General features: G+C 65.0%; 1 protein-coding gene across 16 annotated transcripts in view; it reads left to right on the top strand.

The window, feature by feature from the left end:
• TCF3 (transcription factor 3) overlaps positions 1-16578 on the top strand; it is a 31280-nt gene extending 14702 nt beyond the window's left edge. Inside the window, exons 4-20 of one of the 16 annotated variants that reach the window (XM_086699659.1) lie at positions 1798-1871; positions 2069-2147; positions 3895-3962; positions 5096-5225; positions 5827-5876; positions 7011-7113; positions 7199-7305; positions 7390-7522; positions 7826-7884; positions 7991-8069; positions 8868-8941; positions 9294-9452; positions 9542-9668; positions 12826-12961; positions 13133-13368; positions 15780-15969; positions 16010-16578. In XM_086699659.1, the coding sequence (XP_086555785.1) occupies positions 1798-1871; positions 2069-2147; positions 3895-3962; positions 5096-5225; positions 5827-5876; positions 7011-7113; positions 7199-7305; positions 7390-7522; positions 7826-7884; positions 7991-8069; positions 8868-8941; positions 9294-9452; positions 9542-9668; positions 12826-12961; positions 13133-13368; positions 15780-15922 (1757 nt within the window). In that variant the 3' untranslated portion in view covers positions 15923-15969; positions 16010-16578. Of the gene's footprint in view, positions 1-1797; positions 1872-2068; positions 2148-3894; positions 3963-5095; positions 5226-5826; positions 5877-7010; positions 7114-7198; positions 7306-7389; positions 7523-7825; positions 7885-7990; positions 8070-8867; positions 8942-9293; positions 9453-9541; positions 9669-12825; positions 12962-13132; positions 13369-15404; positions 15632-15779; positions 15970-16009 lie in introns of those variants that run through there. The other 15 variants (XM_086699661.1, XM_086699660.1, XM_086699671.1 and 12 more) reach the window with 15 other exon arrangements.
• The last annotated feature ends 257 nt before the right edge of the window (positions 16579-16835 follow it).

The following is a 16835-nucleotide window of genomic DNA, read 5'->3' on the forward strand; positions in this document are numbered from 1 at the left end:
TAACTGGCAAGTTGGGTGCAGAAGGAGACTGAGGCTCGGGCTGCTGGCACTGTGCCCCAGGTCGCCCTGCCTCACCGGCCGCTCTGTTCCCAGAGCCCAGGTAGGGGTCCGGGACCTCAGGTACAGACCCTCAAACCTGGTGGCAAACGCTGGGTAGACCCCCGGACCGCGGGAGCCCCTGTGGGTGTGCCCCCACCCCCACCCCAGCTAAGGCAGCCCCCCACTGCAATCGCATTGGGATTTTTTGATTAGAAAATAAAACGTATGTGGGCTATATGAATATTCACTAGGCTGAGAGATTAATATGCACAATTATGCAAATCCAACAGCAATTAAACACCAGCTTGGGGAGAGACGATTAACACAAAGGCACCGCAATAGGGTGAAATTTGAAAGGAGTTTCTGGTCAAGACGAGCACGGGAGGCTGGGTGGGCTGGCGGAAGGATCCGGGCTGGGGTTCCTGCAGCCTCCCCCAAAGTCCAGCTGTGTCGGGTCCCGGGGCCACTGAGGTGGTTTTCCTGGCTGAGACTTAGGGCCTGGGCACAAACCTCCACCCTGTCACCCTCCAGCCTGACTCGGGTCCTGTGGAGTAGGATCTGTTCATACTCCTCCTGTTTACACAGGAGGGAGACTGAGGCACGTGGGGAGTGGTCCTGGGGCCAGTCTGGGGGCCCCCAGACTTCTCTGCATGTGTTTGTCAGGCAGTGAGCTTTAGAGCCCCGGTCCTTAAGGGTCTGTGCCTACTGGGTGGTGCCTGGGAGTGTTAGGGGAGATAAGGGTCCCTCCCCGTCCCACCCCACCCCACCCCACCCCACCCCACCCCACCCCACCGCTACAGACCCAGGCCCTCTGCCTCTCTGGCTAACTCCCCTGCGCCGTCGGTCTCGGGGGTCCACCGGGCTGGCAGCAGCCCCTTGTCTCTGCCCGGACCTAACCGGGGCTCCACTCCACCCTTAAGGGGCTGCCGGCCTGTGTCTGGAAGGTAGTCGGTTGCGGCTGGGCTGTTGTTTCCACCGAGGAACGCCCCCCCCCCCTCCTGAATTGTCAGTGGTGGGAAGGGAGAGCCTCCCGCTTGCCTGAGATCAGAGGTTATCTGTCACTCTTCACCCGTTCACTGACGTCCTCGTGAACCTTTCTTCAGGGTCAGGAGGGACTAAGCCTGATGCAGAGGCCCGAGTCCCTTGGGGTCAGGGCTGGGCCAGAGGGAGAAACTAGGGGCTGGAGGGAGGAGGCTCTGAGAGGGAGGGCCCTGCCCGGGGCGGGCATAGTGGCTGGGGCCTCGACGGACGGGTAGGAGTTTGCCAACAGAGGTAGCTGGTAGAATTAGTCTGAACTGTGGGTCTGAAGGGATGCTAGTTGCCGGGATGTCGGGGGCGCTTCCCACCAGGGGCAGTTGGTTCGTTTTTTAAGATTTTATTTTTAAGAGAAAGCACACATATGTGCACACGGGTGCGGTAGAGGGGCAGAGAGAGAGAGAGAATCTCAAGCAGGCTCCGTGCTCGGCTCAGGGCCCGACGCCGGGTTTGATCCCGGAACCATAAGGTCACGACCTGAGCCAAAATCCAGATTCAGACGCTCGACCAACTGAGCCGGCCAGGCGTCCCGTCAGCAGTTTAAATAGGGGCAGCGCTGGGGTTGGTGGGTCCAGATGGGCTTCGGCCCAGGCTGGATCAGGGAGGGCCCAGAAGACCTGCCGAGTCGAATGAGGGCTTGTCCCTGAGGCGGTGGGGACCAAAGCCACGTTTAGAATCGAGCGGCGGCGACGGGGACCCTGACTCTCTTCTCTTGCCCTGCAGGTCTCGAGGACCGACCCGGCTCGGGCTCCTGGGGCACCGGCGACCAGAACAGCTCCTCCTTTGACCCCAGCCGGGTAAGGAACCTCTGTGAGGCCTGAGACCTGGCTTTCTCCTCTCCAGCGTGGGGAGTATATGGGAAACTGAGGCTCACGGGGAAGTCACGTGCCAGCCTGGTGTCCCGTGGCTTTGGGCTCAGACACGTGGGTTCAAGTCCCAAGTCGGGCACTCACTAGCCGCCTGCTGCCCCTCACGCCCGCGTGTCTCTCCACAGGCCTACGGCGAAGGCACGCACTTCCCTGAGCCCCACGACAGCCTGTCTCCGTCCACATTCCTGGGACCTGGGCTCGCGGGTGAGTGTGCCACGCGGTCCCCTCCCCCCGTGCTCGAGTGTGGCCCCCGGGTGTGGCCGGCACACTCCAGGCACCGTGCTGCAGGGGGCTCTCCTGGAGCAGAGGACGCAGGTGGTTATGGCCTGGTGCCCACGGGAGAATGGGCTCGGGGGTCCCGGCGACTCACGGAGGTGGTCCCCCCCCCCCCCCCCCCGCTGGGACCCGGGGGGGTACTGTCCCCTCGGTGTCCCGACTGTGGGATCGGGATGCTCACAGAAGCCCTCCGTACCGGCCCCTGGGACCCGCGGGGCCTGGGTGGACGGGTGGCCGTGCACGTCCCCACGACAGGGTGCACGGCGCCTGTGGAGGGAGCGGGGGGCAGCGTCCGAGGGCACGCTGTGCGGCGGGAGTCTGCCCGTTTCCCAGACCGGGAGGGTGGAGGCTGGCCCAGCACTGGCCTCGGGTGGCCTGTGCACCTGCCGGGACGCCGGTTCCCTTCTGCCTGTTCCTTCCTCCCGCTTCTTCCTGACGTGGGCAGTTTCCCACGGCCAGGCCTGGTCACCAGGGCCCAGAGCCCAGCTGTGTCCCAGTCCCAGCACGTGGCACCCAGGCCGCCCTGGGCTTCATGCTGTCGCTGTCAGCCTGGTCCAGCTCCGCAGTGAGGCTGCGGTCCTCCCACCCTGATGTGCGGGCCCGGCGCACAGCTTCAGGTCCCTTCTCTGGGCCCAAGGGGCTCGTGGCCGCACCTCTCCAGCCTCGTCCTGCCTCCCAGGAAGCCCCTGTTTGGTGCCTGCTGTACGCAGGGCCCGGACCCCAACCCACTCCTGTTGCAGGGGAGCTGAGAGTCTGGGAGGGAAGCCGCCTTCCTGGGCCGAGCCCAGAGCCGTGGCCTTGTTGCCCTGCTGACCCCGGGGGCACGGGAGCCAGGGCACCACCGTTCGCTCCCGGGACCGGGACAGACCCCCTCTGGCCTCTTGGGTCTTGGGGAGGTGGGACTGGGGACATAGCCCGTGGGGCATCCCCCCAGCAGCACCTGCCCCAGGAGCTGGGCTGAAATTGTAGTTCTGTGTAAAGGAACTGGGGAACGTTCTCCTGTAGCTTGAGAGGAAATCCAGTAGTCGGCTGAGCACTTGAATCCCTCACTCACGTCAAGGCAGGTTATGGTTTCCACTCAGTCGTCACCAGCGCCCAGCTTCAGCCTGAATCAGCTTTAAGGGGCTCGGGTCCTGATCAGCCTGGGCCTCTGCCTCCGCGAGGCCAGGTCAGTGGTAGGTCCAGGCCTCCGTTGACATCGGTACCGATGGGCAGGCTGCGTCCCCACAGGTCCGGGCCTTGCCTGCCCACACAGGGGCCGCCACGCGCTCTTCAGGAGCTTGGGTGGAGCCCAGGGCCCTGGTGCTGAACCTTGCGGGTGCGCGGGACCCCGGCCTGTCCCCTGGGAGCCCAGCACTCTGCGGAGTGGATGCCTCGGGACCGTGAATGGAGAAAGCGAAGGCCAAGTGCAGATCCCTGCCGTCCCCCCTCGGGGGCAGCACACGCGGGGGCCCCCAGCGGTTCACCAAATCCTCTGCAGGTCATCTTGGGACAGCGTCTGTCCAGACCTCTGCTTGTCCCCGAGCCTGACGGGGGGACCAGGGTTCCTCCAAAGCCCTGTTGGTGTTGCGCACTGATCCAGTGACTGCTGTGTGCAGGCACGTGCCTGGTGGTGGGTCAGCCGTTGGGACGCGCCATCCCCGGGGCAGCTCCCAGTGAGTCTTTTCTCTTCCAGGCAAGGGCAGCGAGCGAAGCGCATACACTGCCTTCGGGAGAGATGCGGGTGTTGGCGGCCTGAGTCAGGTGAGGTCTGGGGCCAGGGCCCCTCTGCTGGGTCCGCTGCTGTGGAGAGTGGAGCAGGGGGCTCCCGTCATGCGTCTGCCCCACCGCCTCCCCCCCCCCCCCGCCCGCCCTGGGGCTGTGACTGTAAACAGACGCGTCACGGACCTCTTCTCTGCAAGAGGTTCCCTGGTTGAGCCAAGAGCCGGTCGGCTGCAGTACAGCCAGACCCCGGGAGGCCGGCAGGCTGGGTGTGGACCGGTGCCGGGGAGGCCGCGGCCCCTGTCCCGTGGCTCCCCGACCTGGGGTAGTTAGTCTATAGGGCAACAATGGTTTCGGGGGTCACCGTGCACGGCTGGAGGGTCTGAGAGACGTGTGCCACCCCCAGGTCGTGGGCGGGGATGCTGAGGCCGGCCTGCAACCCGCCCCCCACGCCCCCCCGCCTCTCAGCCTGGCCCTGGGTCTCCCACAGCCTCCCAGGGAGCCCCCGGCGCAGGTGAAAGCCCCACCACGCTGACCTAGCTGAGAGGCAGGGCGGCAGTGACCGGCCCCCGGCCTGGGGCTCTTCCCGCTCGGTGCGGCCGGGCCTTGTCCCAGTTGGTGCCACCTGTCCGCGTGCCGTGTCCCCTCAGGAGCGGTAGCGGGTGCAGCTGTTGAGGGCCAGCCGGCTGCTGGGCCCCGTGCGCTGTGGGCGCAGCCAGAGTGCCCGCCGTATAGACAGGAAGGGTGAGGCGTGGAGCGGCCGCTCACCTGAGCTGCAGAACCGGCTTGAACCCTGGTCGTTTCTGCCCTTGAGGAAAGGAAGTCTGTTTCAAATTAACACACGCAAAACGAAGCCGAAGCCGGGTACCTTTAAAAAAACAAAAAACGCGGAGAGTGAAGCCACCAGGTTTCTCTGACGCCTCGACGCCCGGCGTCCTAGAAGGGCCGCGGTTTGCTGGCGGCTTTTCTTTCTCTCTCTTGGGAAAGAGCCTGAGGCTTACGGTCGCTCACGTCTCAGATCAGAGAAACGGGACCGGTGTCGGGAGGGGACCGTGCCGAGCAGGGCAGGAAGGGGCTCCGCTGAGGGCCGCCGGCACCCCTCGGGCGGCTGCGAGCAGTGGGGCCAGATGCCGGCCCGGCGCCCCACGATGACCTCTCCCTCTCGTTCCCCCCAGGCTGGCTTCCTGCCCAGCGAGCTGGCCCTCAGCAGCCCGGGGCCACTGTCCCCTTCGGGCACCAAGGGCGGCTCCCAGTATTACTCCTACGCAGGCCACCCTCGGCGGAGAGCCGCGGAGAGCGGGCTGGGTGAGTGGGGACCCCCCCCCCCCGCTGCTGGCGGGGCCTGGCCGGAGGGACGGGTGGGTGGGGAAGGAGCGGGTGCGTTCGGGCCCCGCGTTGGGAGCGTCTGCCCCGGGCACGCCTCGTGCAGGGTCTCCTCCTGGTCCTTCGGCGCTCGGCTCTGGGCCAGCAGCCCCGTGACCCGCCCGGTACGGGTTTTCCCTGCCGCCGCATCGTGGCCTTGTCACGCTTGGGGACACCGGCCCGCACCGCGGCACCGTGCTTGGGGACGCTTTAAATGGCGGCAGGACCCACGAGACCCAAAGATGCAAGACTCCGGGCACTCAGTCGGCCGTGAGGAGGACCTGGTTTCCAGAAGCAGGGCACTGCCCTGTTCCTCCTCAGCTGGGCCACGTGTGTTGGTGGCTCACGCTGTCCCTGTGGTTTGCGTGCCCGAGTGGCCACATGAGCCCTGCACGTAGAGATTTTGGGTCCCTGAGTTGGGCAGTAGGCGAGTTTGCAAGGGCGGGAGCCAGGAAGGTGGCAGGGAGGGACGGAGCAGAGACCTGGGCACGTGGTGGGGGCAGGAGGCGCCCTGAGGACCCCTGATTCCCCTTGCTCCTGACAGACACACAGCCCAAGAAGGTCCGGAAGGTGCCGCCAGGTCTCCCGTCTTCGGTGAGTCGCGGGGTCCCACGTGCCACGTTCCCGGGCTCGGGGTCGTCCCTCTGGGGGTCCACCGCACGTCAGCGGGGGGGAGGGGGTGGCCCCCAGGCTGGAGGTCATAGCTGTGACAGCTGGTACGCAGGAATCCAGGACATTGTTTCTCGGGTCTAGCTTGGATTCCTCCTGTAAGAGCCACGTGGCACTTGTGGGCAAGGCACCTTGGGTTGAGTGTGATGGGGTCTCGGGGGCACCCTGGGGGCCCAGGTCAGAGAGTCCCCGCCCTGCCGCCTGGCGATTGGCAGGGGGCCACGCTCTGGCAACGGACTCCCTGGAAGAAACGGCAATCTGCTGGGGTGTCTGGCTCCTGCACCGGCGTCCGGGAGCCCCTGGGGCCCCCAGGCTGGGCACAGCGCCCGTAGGCCGACGCAGGTTGCACCAGACCCCGGGGTCAGGGTCACAGGGTTGGCGCTCTGGTCTGCAGCTGGGAGGTGTGGGTCAAGCTCCTTTGAGACCTCAACCCCCGCTTTCCCCATCGGAGCCCCCGCCCCGGTTTCCTGGGACATCAGAGCTGAGAGCCCCCTGAGCCTGACTCGGCCCGGCCCACCCCACCGGCACTGACCCCACTTCCACTCCAGGGCCAGGGCGGGCGTTCCCAGCCGACCCGGGGCTTTCCTGCCAGCCTGGCCTCCGCCTCAAGCAGTGTCCCTCCGACGTCAGCATGACCCTGGGGCTTACTTTGCCTTCTTGGCGCTCTGGAACCAAGGGCCGGGTGTTAGTCCAGGGCCCCACCTCCGAGGCCCCCACATCTTCTGTGATCAGGGCTGCGGCCTTGGGGGGGCTCCGGTGCAGGGGGCTGAGGAAGAAGGAAGGGCTGGGGGCATCACAGCCAGGTTCTGCTCTGATGGACCGAGAGCATCTTCCGGACTGAGGGGGGGGGGGGGGGGCGTTCTCGGCAGGGGGTCCCGTCTGCAAAGACCTCAGGTGCCAGAGCCTGGAACTTGGGGGGGTGGGGGGGTCAGGAGGTGGGGAGGGGAGGAACTAGAGGAGTAAGGGCGCCACCAGAGCCTCCAGTGAGGGGGAAGGTCAGCTGCACAGAGGGGTGGGGTGTCCTCCCCCCCCCACCTGACCGTACCCACCTGCCCACAGGTGTACCCGTCCAGCTCAGGTGACGACTACGGCAGGGACACTGCAGCCTACCCAACCGCCAAGACCCCCGGCGGCACCTACCCTACCCCCTTCTACACGGCAGGTACGTGGGGGCTCGCCTGAGGGGGCCGGGGCCGGGCCGGCCCCCCCCCCCCCCCGCCTCACCGTCTGCCCCCCCCCCCCCCCAGATGGCAGCCTGCAGCCTGCGGCCGAGCTCTGGAATCCCCCAGGCCAGGCGGGCTTTGGGCCCGTGCTGGGCGGGGGCTTTGGCAGCCTGCAGCCACACGAGCGCATGGTGAGTACGGCCTGGGTGGTGGGGGGCTGGGGGGGAGGGGGCGCCCCGCCTGACCCCGCCTGACCCCGCCTGACCTGCCCCCAGGGCTACCAGCTGCACGGAGCGGAGGTGAACGGACGGCTGCCAGCAGTGCCCACCTTCTCCTTGGCCCCCGCGGCCGCCTACGGCAGTGCCCCCAGCCACACGCCCCCCGTCAGCGGGGCCGACGGCCTCCTGGGTACAGCCTCGTCCTGCCACCTCCCTCTCCCAGTCCCGCCCTCTGTGTCCGCGTTGTGGGCCGCAACGGCTTCTGGAAGGGCGGGTCCCGCTTTGCTTTGCGTCAGAGTCTCCGTGGAGGCGGGTGGCGGGACGCCAGGCCAGAGCCCAGACCCAGGCCGGGCTGCCCGGTGCCGGGCGAGGGCGCCTGTGTCAGGCACGGAAGGACCAAGCGCACGGGGGCTCCCCGTCAGCCGGGCGTGGGGCCGGCTGGGTGCCGGGGCCGCCACGTCCCTGACGTGGGGCTTCGCCTCTCCACCCCCAGGCTCCCGCGGGACGTCGGCCGGCAGCTCTGGGGACGCCCTCGGGAAGGCATTGGCCTCGGTGAGGCGTGGGACGGGGTGGCGGGCGAGGCGAGGCCGGCGAGCTGGGAGCCCGAGCCTGCCCCTGACCACGCGGCGGGTGGCCCCATCTCTCCTCCCTGTCGCAGATCTACTCCCCGGATCACTCGAGCAATAACTTCTCCTCCAGCCCCTCGACACCCGTGGGCTCCCCTCAGGGCCTGGCAGGTCTGTGTGCGGTGCTGGGGAGGGGAGGGGGGCTACATCCGGTACCCCGGCCCTGGCTGGGCCACCCGCCCCGGAGCTCGTGTTCCCGTGGGCATCCCAGAGAGGCTGTCTCTCTGGGACAGAGAGGTGATCTCTGAGCCAGTCCGCGCTGTGTGAGCCATGAGGGGCAGATGGGATCTCACAGGGCCAGGGCACGGGGTCCACCCACCAGAGTGGCAGGCGGAGACCCGCAGCCGGACTCTGGGTCACGCACGTGTCGGTGTTTGTCCACCTCCTGGACGATAGTTAGGCACCAGTCGCGCGACCCTCTGCTTGACCCTGCCGAGGGGGGGATGGGTCCTCCTGTTCCCAGGAAGACCTACCCGGGCATCAGCTCGTGAAGTTTCGGGGAGGCCGGGTGGTTTTGTTAGAAACCCCGCAGGCCCTCACCTGTGCGGCAGGGAGCCCCAGGGGCCCTCGCCTCACCTCGGCCTGTGCAGGGGCCTGGGGTCAACCACTGCCCTGCTCTGGCTTCTGAGACTCCTGCCACGTGTGCCCTCGGGCTGCCTTCCTCGTGGGAGGCGGGGTGTGGGTCTCGGAGATGGTGGGTTCCCGGGAGCCCCGCCTGGCCTCCCCGCCGGAGCTAAATTCCCAACTTGGCCCTTAGACCGGCCTTGCGGGCATCAGGGTCCCCGGGTGGCCGGCCCGGGCGTGACCGTCCCCTTGGCCGCCTCCCCACCCGCTCTCTCCGGCTCCCATCCGGCTGGTTACACACCCAGCCACGGGTGCCCCCGTTGACGCACCACCCGCCCCTTCCAGGGACGTCTCAGTGGACCCGAACAGGAGCCCCCGGTGCCTTATCGCCCAGCTACGATGGGAGTCGTCACAGCCTGGTGAGCCTCCTGCCCCAGCCTTCCCTGGGCGGGGGGGGGGCGGGGGGCATGGTCCTCGTAGGTGTGACATCGGTAGGGATACCTGTTCCTGGAATAGAGGGGTCGCCCGTGAGGGCGGCTCAGCGTGTCTGCTGTGACCGGCTTCCGTGACTTTGAAACCATGTCCCGGGAGGGCCGTTCGGTCTCCCATGACCAGCGGAATTTAGAGGACAGACACCCCCGGTGATGGTGGATTCGTGGGGCGGGAGGAACAAAGCTGGCGGACCGTGCTTGTGGCCTCCCTGCCGGTGGAGTAGAACTGTGCAGGGTCCCCGAGTCGGCCCTTCACCAGCTCCCCAACACCCCCTTCCAGAACAAGGTAGAGGACCGCCTGGACGAGGCCATCCACGTGCTGCGCAGTCACGCGGTGGGCACGGCAGCTGATGGTCACGGGCTGCTGCCTGGCCATGGGGCCCTGGCCTCCGGCTTCCCCGGCCCCGTCTTGCCCCTGGGTGGGCGACACGCCAGCCTGGTGAGTGCTGTCCGAGGGCGGGCTGAGGGGGACGGGGGTGGGGGGGCAAGGTGGGCCGGCCGACTGACCAACCGGCTCCCTGCCTGCAGGTGGGAGGCGGCCACTCAGAAGACACGCCCACAGCCGGCGGCGGCAACCTCACGCACAGCCACGTAGCCCTCCCCAGCCAGCCCGGCCCCCTCCCCGATCTCTCTCGGCCACCAGACTCCTATAGTGGTAAGCCTCCGCGTCCCGGCTGGGACGGTGGAAGGGGTGGCCGGCGCCTTGGGGTCAGCTGTGCCCTGACGTCCTGTGCGAGGCCTGGTCAGCAGGCGGTGTGCCCCCGAATGGGGTTCGTCTTCTGGAAAACGGTGGCAGAGTTGCTGAGAGCCGCCAGGCTAGGGCTAGGCCAGGGGTCTGCTCTCTGCCAGGCCCCGGGGTGGGGCCCCCACCATACACGGCATCCCCCACACCTTGCACTGGGAGGCCCTTCAGGAGGCCGGCAAGGTCAGCCTGTCTGTTCCTTCCTTCAGGGAGGTGGAGCCTGATGTCCTCACGTTCGCTCGTTGGGGGTTCCCGGCACGTGAACATACGCATTCAGCGTCAGCTGTGCGCCTGGGGCTCTTCTCGGCGCTGGGGGGTGAACTGAGAATTAAACAAAAAAGCCTGTCCCTGCGTGGGTGACATTGGAGTGGGGAAGATCAACAGTGAACTCGATGCAAAAGGAAAGGGGCAAAAGTGGGGAGGAAGGGGTGCGAGATTGTGACGTTTGAGCCGAGATGGGCAGGAGCAAAAGCTGACAGGTACTTGAGTGAGGCGTGTGCAAAGGCCCTTGGGGCTGGGTGATGGTGTGTTGAAGAAATAGTGAGGAGCCCTGTGCTGAGTGAGGGGGAGAAAGGGGAGGACGGGCAAGGAGAGAGTGAGGTCAGGGAGGGGACCAGGCAAGTCTCGCAGGGTCTTGGGGGAGGACTGGGCTTTAACCCCGAGGCACCAGGAGAGCCCTAGATGGCTGTGGGAAGGGCAGGGACCTGCCAGACGCGGTGCTCACGGGTGCCCTCTGGTGGCAGCAAGGAGAACAGACCCGTGTGGCACCTGAAATCCAGGGTGGAGGGGACTGTGCTGGGCCTGCGGGGGGGCGCGGTGGCGAGTTCCGGGTATTCGGAAGGCACAGAGGCCACAGGATTTCAGATGCGGGGTTGGTGGTGGGATTCGGGTCTGGATTTCAGAGTGGGGTCGAGGCCTCCTCGGCGTTTGGTGGAGTTCAGGGCTGGGGGTGGGGGGTGGGGCGACTGTACCACAGGTTCCTGAGATGAGGACCCCAAGCTGGACAACGTGGGGTCAGGGTCGTGGCCGGCGGCCGTGGGGTGTGAACTTTCCAGGGAAAGGACTGAGGAGGTGACTGCCTTGAACGCGGCTGGAGGGAGGCCCGTGGCCAGTAGGCATCGTTCCCGCTGTGGCTGGAGGCCTTCCGGGGGGGGGGGGGGGGGGTGACGCTGGCTCCGCTGTGGTGGGGGAAACCGAGGTCCAGACAGGGGCCGGCCTGCTGGGCAGTGCACACATCACGTGCCCACCTTGTGGAAAATGCCACATCACACGGTAACAGGATGTGGGTAACGATAGTGCCACCTGCTGTATGGAGCCCCCAGGAGCCGGCCACGCAGCCCACGTCAGGGCAGCTTCTCTCTGTCTCTCTCTTTTTTTTTGGTTTATCCCTTTGTGAGAGAGCGTGAGTGGGGGAGGGGCAGAGAGAGGGAGACACCGAATCCGAAGCAGCTCCAGGCTCCGAGCTGTCGGCACAGAGCCCGACGTGGGGCTCAAACTCACAAACCGCGAGATCGTGACCTGAGCCGAAGTCGACGCCTAACCGACTGAGCCCCCCCAGGGGCCCCCTCTGCATGTCTTGATTTTTATCACTCTATGCCGAGGGTCTCAGGGGACACTGGATGGTATCTGGGACACGTGTGGTCATCGCAACTGGGGAGCTCCTAGCATTGAGTTGGGGGGGGGGGCAGGGATGCTGCTTGACCCCTCACAGTGCCCAGGATGCCCCGATGTCCGTGGTGTGTTGGGGGGATTCCATGAGCTGAATCTAGTATCCCCGAGTCCTCCCCTCCCCCCCCACCTGGCCCTGCCCTCCGAGTTCACCTGTTGCAGAGCTCCAAGTTCAACATTGCTGTGTGCCTTTAAACCCTGTGTGTCTGTTTTGTTTTTTTTTTTAATTTGTTGATTTTGCGGGGGAGGGTCAGAGAGAGGGAGAGAGGATCCCAAGCAGGCTCCAGGCTCCAAGCTGTCAGCACAGAGCCTGACACGGGGCTCAATCGCATGAACCAAGAGATCATAACCCGAGCTGAAGTCGGACGCTTAGCCGACTGAGACACCCAGGCACCCCAAAGCCTAGATTTCATCGTGCGGTGTTGGGCTTCGTGAAGTTGGCACCCTGCTGGCATGATGCACTGGCTGGGAGGGCCACCTTGCTGCCGGTGGCTGAGGATGGGCCCTGGCCCTAGTGTAGACCGTTACATTGTTTCGCACTCTGTTGTCGTGCAGTGCTTTCTGCCACATTCCGAAGCTTGTGCCCAAGAGTTTCTTGAGTGTGATTCCAGGTTGTGGGGATCGGGGGTTGCCTGTACCCTTCCGATAATGCCAGATTATTTCCCAAACTGGCCCTGCCAACTTCCCTCCCACGGGCAGTCCTTCCAAATTGTTAGGTCCTGCCGAGTCCGCCGATTTAATGGCTTACCGGATCCTGATTTGCATTTTCTCAGTTTCGTGGTGTGGTGCCATGGCCGCTTCCTTGTATATGAATTGCCCACTGGGAACCCTCCCTGTTTTCCTGTTGAGCCGCTGGTCCTTTTATTGGTTTGTAGGAGCTGTTTACATATTGTGGAGCCCAAGCCTTCACCGATTTATACGTGACAAGTATTGCTTGTGGCATATGTTCTTACTTTTTTGGTATGGTATCCTGGTAATCAGAAATTCTCAATGGACATAGTTGAGTTTAGCAATTTCTTTCTTTGTTCGAGAATAGCTCTTTTAGTATTTCAGGAACTAGTTCCCCCACCTCTAAGTCACAGCAGAGTCTCCACGCGTTTTCTTCTGAAGGTTGTCGAGTATCCCCCCTCCCACCAGACCTTGGTCTATCTGGAACTGATGACTGTGGCGTGAGGGAGGGACCTGATTCTGGGTGTGTTTTTTGTTTTTTTGTTATTGCTGTTTCATTGGGTTTTGTTGGGGGGAGTTTTGGGTTTTTGGTTTTTGTTGTTGTTGTTGTTGTTGTTTTTGCAAACAAAGGCCTGGCTCTCCCAGGAGAGCTCACTACAGCTCACACGGGGCAGAAGGGATCGGTCAAGTGGCCCTGGAGGTGCCCCGGACCCTAACCCCAGGCCTGTCTTAGGACTCGGGCGCGCCAGTGCCGTCTCGGGTACCGGCGAGATCAAACGGGAGGAGAAGGAGGACGAGGAGGACGCCTCAGTGGCTGACAACTCGGAAGAGGAGAAGAAGGAGTTGAAGCCCCCCCGGACTCGGACCAGGTGCCCGCCCTCCCTCAGCCCCGCCCCGCCCCGCCCCGCAGGACGCACGCACGCACGCACACACGCACACGCACACGGCGCCCACACCGCGAGGCCGTCGGCGGGCCCCCGCCTGCCCCCCCGCCTCACTGTCTCCCTCTGGCCCCCGGGCCCCCCCCCTCCCCCCCGTAGCCCGGACGAGGACGAGGACGACCTTCTCCCCCCAGAGCAGAAGGCTGAGCGGGAGAAGGAGCGCCGGGTGGCCAATAACGCTCGGGAGCGGCTGCGGGTCCGAGACATCAATGAGGCTTTTAAGGAGCTGGGGCGCATGTGCCAGCTGCACCTCAACAGTGAGAAGCCCCAGACCAAACTGCTCATCCTGCACCAGGCCGTGTCGGTCATCCTGAACCTGGAGCAGCAGGTGCGAGGTCAGTGGGGGCGCCGCTCCCCTCCCCCGCCGCTGCTGCCCTCGCTCTCCCCCCACTTCCTGGAGCCAGCCTCCCCTGCTGTGACTGTCCCTCTCCTGCAGCCACCGTCCTGCCCTGCTGTGACCTCCCCCTGCAGCCACCGTCCTGCCTTGCTGTGACCTCCCCCCCCCCCCCAGTCGCTGTCCCCCCTATTGACCAGGGCCGCCTAGCCTGGCTCCAGGGTCCCCTGTGGCACAGGAGGACCGTCTTCGGACCCCTAGCCCTGCAGGCCCGGACACTGCAGCTTTGACTTGCGTCCCTGGAGCCCGGGGATCTCCGCCCACCCCAGCCCTTCCCCCTCTTGGGAAGCCTGTAGCTCTCTGGCTGAGGCCCCTGTGCCCCAGGGCAAAGGTCACTGTCGCTCCCAGCAGACACATTCTGGGGCCATGTCAGCCCATCAGACCCCATCTACAGGTGGGGGTCCCCGCACCCCGTTTCCCAGGGCTTTGTGTGTGGATCCAGAAAGACCCCCGTGGGACTTGGCTCCCCATCTCAGCTGCTTCCTTAACGCCTCCTGTTCCCGCGCGCCCGTTAACCCTTTCTTTCCTGCAGTGCTGTCGCTTGGACCGGAGCTGGGGCCCTAGCCCACCCGGCCTGCTGTCCCCTCAGCTCTGAGGTTTCCGTGTTTCCATGGTGGTGTGGGCACCCCCCGCCGTGTTCTCCGCGCCAGCTCTCTGCTCTCTGCCTCTCGCCCCCCCCCCCAATCTCCGCCCACCCGACCCTTTGCTTCCACGGCAGCCCCTCCTTACCTCGCACTTGCTGCCCAAGCCCCGGATGGCAGGGCTGCGACCTTGGGGGTCTTTCCTCCCCCCAAAGCCCCCCAGTCGGGACTTGAGGGAAGAAAGGAGACCAAGGGGTGCGCCAGCCTCAGGCCTGTCAGTTTGGTCTGCGCGCTTGTCCTGGGCTCCGGGGGCCGCCGCTGCCGCCACCCGGCAGGATCCGCTCAGGCCCAGGGCAGGTGGGCGGGGGCAGGGCAGCAGCACCCCAGCACAGGAGCAGGACAGGGCAGCAGGGGGCCGCCCAGATGCAGGTGCCTGGGCTGCTCCTCCGCGTCTTGGGCGCACACCACAGCTGGGCCTTCGCCGTGTCGGTTTCATGTTCCATGGGACCAAGCGTGGCAGTGTCCCAAGTGCGATGTGCCCCCACCCCACTGACAGGGGCATGGAGTGAAGTCCCTTGGGCAGAACCGCATGGCTACACAGTTTGTAGGGCTTGAGCCAGGGTTTGGACCCAGCAGGCAGGTGTCTGATCTCCAGAGTCACGTGTGAGTGCGGCCCGGTCCACAGCAGGTGCCCGGGAACTCGGAGCCACTGCTTGGTCAGGTGGGGCTGTTCGCGGTAGTGGGGAGAGCAGAAGGCCCAGGGAGCCCACCCTCCCAGCCCAGAGTCGGGGCCTGTGGACAGGGCGCCTGTGGCCACGCCACATCCAGCTCTTGGGGTGGCCAGAGTCCGGTGTGGGCAGGAGGTGGGGGTCAGGCCTTTGCCTGCTGAACCAGAGTCTCCTCTGCCTCTCCCACCCACGCTGGTCCGGTCAGCTCAGGCCTAGCACTCCTAGCCTGTTCTGGCCAGGGAAGATCATTCCGGGATCCTCCTGGCCCGGGTCTCCTCCCCTGCCTTCCCGGCCAGTCCTTGGGCATGTGGAATGGGCAGAGGGCAAGGGATGCCCTCCTGCACCCCACAGATCCCCAGATGGGAACCCCAGGCCCTACCTCCCCTCTCTGGGAACAGTCACACGTCGGTCTCCTTTGCAAGGAACCACACACACACACAGCCTTGCCTACAGCCGGCCCCAAGGGTGGGCACAGAGACAGGCACGCGCCCAGGGTCTCCGCTGCAGGAGTGTGTGCCCTGTGCACACAAATGAGCACGTTCTTGTGGGCGTGAGCACGCACGTGCTCACATACACACACACACAAGCACGCATGCGCACACACATCAGCAGGTGCCTGCCTGCACGCCCCACACGTAACTAACAGAGGCCCCGGTGCTGTGACCCAGCAGTACGGAGGAGGTGCTGTCCCTGGAGGAGAAAGACCTGAGGGACCGGGAGAGGCGCATGGCCAATAACGCGCGGGAGCGGGTGCGCGTGCGCGACATTAACGAGGCCTTCCGGGAGCTGGGGCGCATGTGCCAGATGCACCTCAAGTCGGACAAGGCGCAGACCAAGCTGCTCATCCTGCAGCAGGCCGTGCAGGTCATTCTGGGCCTGGAGCAGCAGGTGCGAGGTAGGCTCCCGGCCGGGCGGCCACGCCCCCGCCACGCCCCGCCCCCGCCCCGGCTCCAGTCGCTCCGCTCCCCCGCCCCCTCCTCCAGCACTCGCTCGCTCGCTCTCTCGGGAGGGGACGCTCTCCCACGTTGTTCTCCCTCCCCCAGAGCGTAACCTGAACCCCAAAGCGGCCTGCTTGAAGCGCAGAGAAGAGGAGAAGGTGTCGGGCGTGGTCGGAGACCCCCAGATGGTGCTTTCGGCGGCCCACCCGGGCCTCAGTGAGCCCCACAACCCCGGCGGGCACATGTGAGAGGGGCGCCGCGCGGGACAGAGTGCGGGACAGAGCGGGACGAGTGACCGGCCCACGCCCCGTGCGCGCCTGTGGTCTGGCATTGAGCCGGCACCGCCCCGGGGGGAGGGGGCAGGGGTGGGGGCGCCCCTCCCCGGCCTTGAGCCCCCCACCCCCGGGTCTCACGGCCTTGACACCTGGGGACTTACCTGACGGATCCTGAAACTGCAGCCCAGGCCCGGCCCAAAGGGGCAGTTTTGTTTTGTTTTTTATTTGTAAACAAAACCAGAAAGTGAGCAAGATATACACTTTGTCAGAAGAGACAAAAAAATGCCTTAAGTCTAAAACGCGGGGGAGTCCGAACCTGCCGCTCGCCGGACGCGGAAGCTGCGCAGACCGGCCGGTTCTGGACGAGCCGGCGAACGTGCCTACGCCTGACTCTTTTCTTAAGGAAAACAAAGGACGTTAGTTAGGAGATTTTTTTTTTTTTTTTAATGTATTAGGAAATTAGCAACAAGGATGCCTTTGATCTTTTTTTTTAAGCTTTTTTGCATATGTTTTGTAAGCAACAAATTTTTTGTATAAAAGTCTCATGTCTCTTGCTATTTCTGCTGCTGATTCTAGAGCTGAGCGTTGCATTTCACGATCAACAGATTATTAAAAGTGTATTGAAAAGACCACTGTAAACCTGAGGTCCCCCCCCCCAAACCCCGGGAGCTGTCGGGCACAAAGTGTCTCCCAGCTGCTGCTCTCCCAGCTGGTGTTTAAGAGTCTAGGTGGTTCCCTTGGTTTGGAGAGACTGTGAAGTGGTGGGCCGGCCTCTCCCCTCCCTCTGGAAGGGGGGTGGTGTCTGCAGGGAGGCAGTGATCCTCCCATGAGGACTGCCTAGGAGCCCCTGAAAGCAGCTTAGTCCCCAGGCGCTGCCCCACGGCCC

The sequence above is a fragment of the Puma concolor genome, chromosome A2, assembly GCF_028749965.1.
Source record: "Puma concolor isolate L17-30 chromosome A2, mPumCon1.1.hap2, whole genome shotgun sequence".
Taxonomy (NCBI): domain Eukaryota; kingdom Metazoa; phylum Chordata; class Mammalia; order Carnivora; family Felidae; genus Puma; species Puma concolor.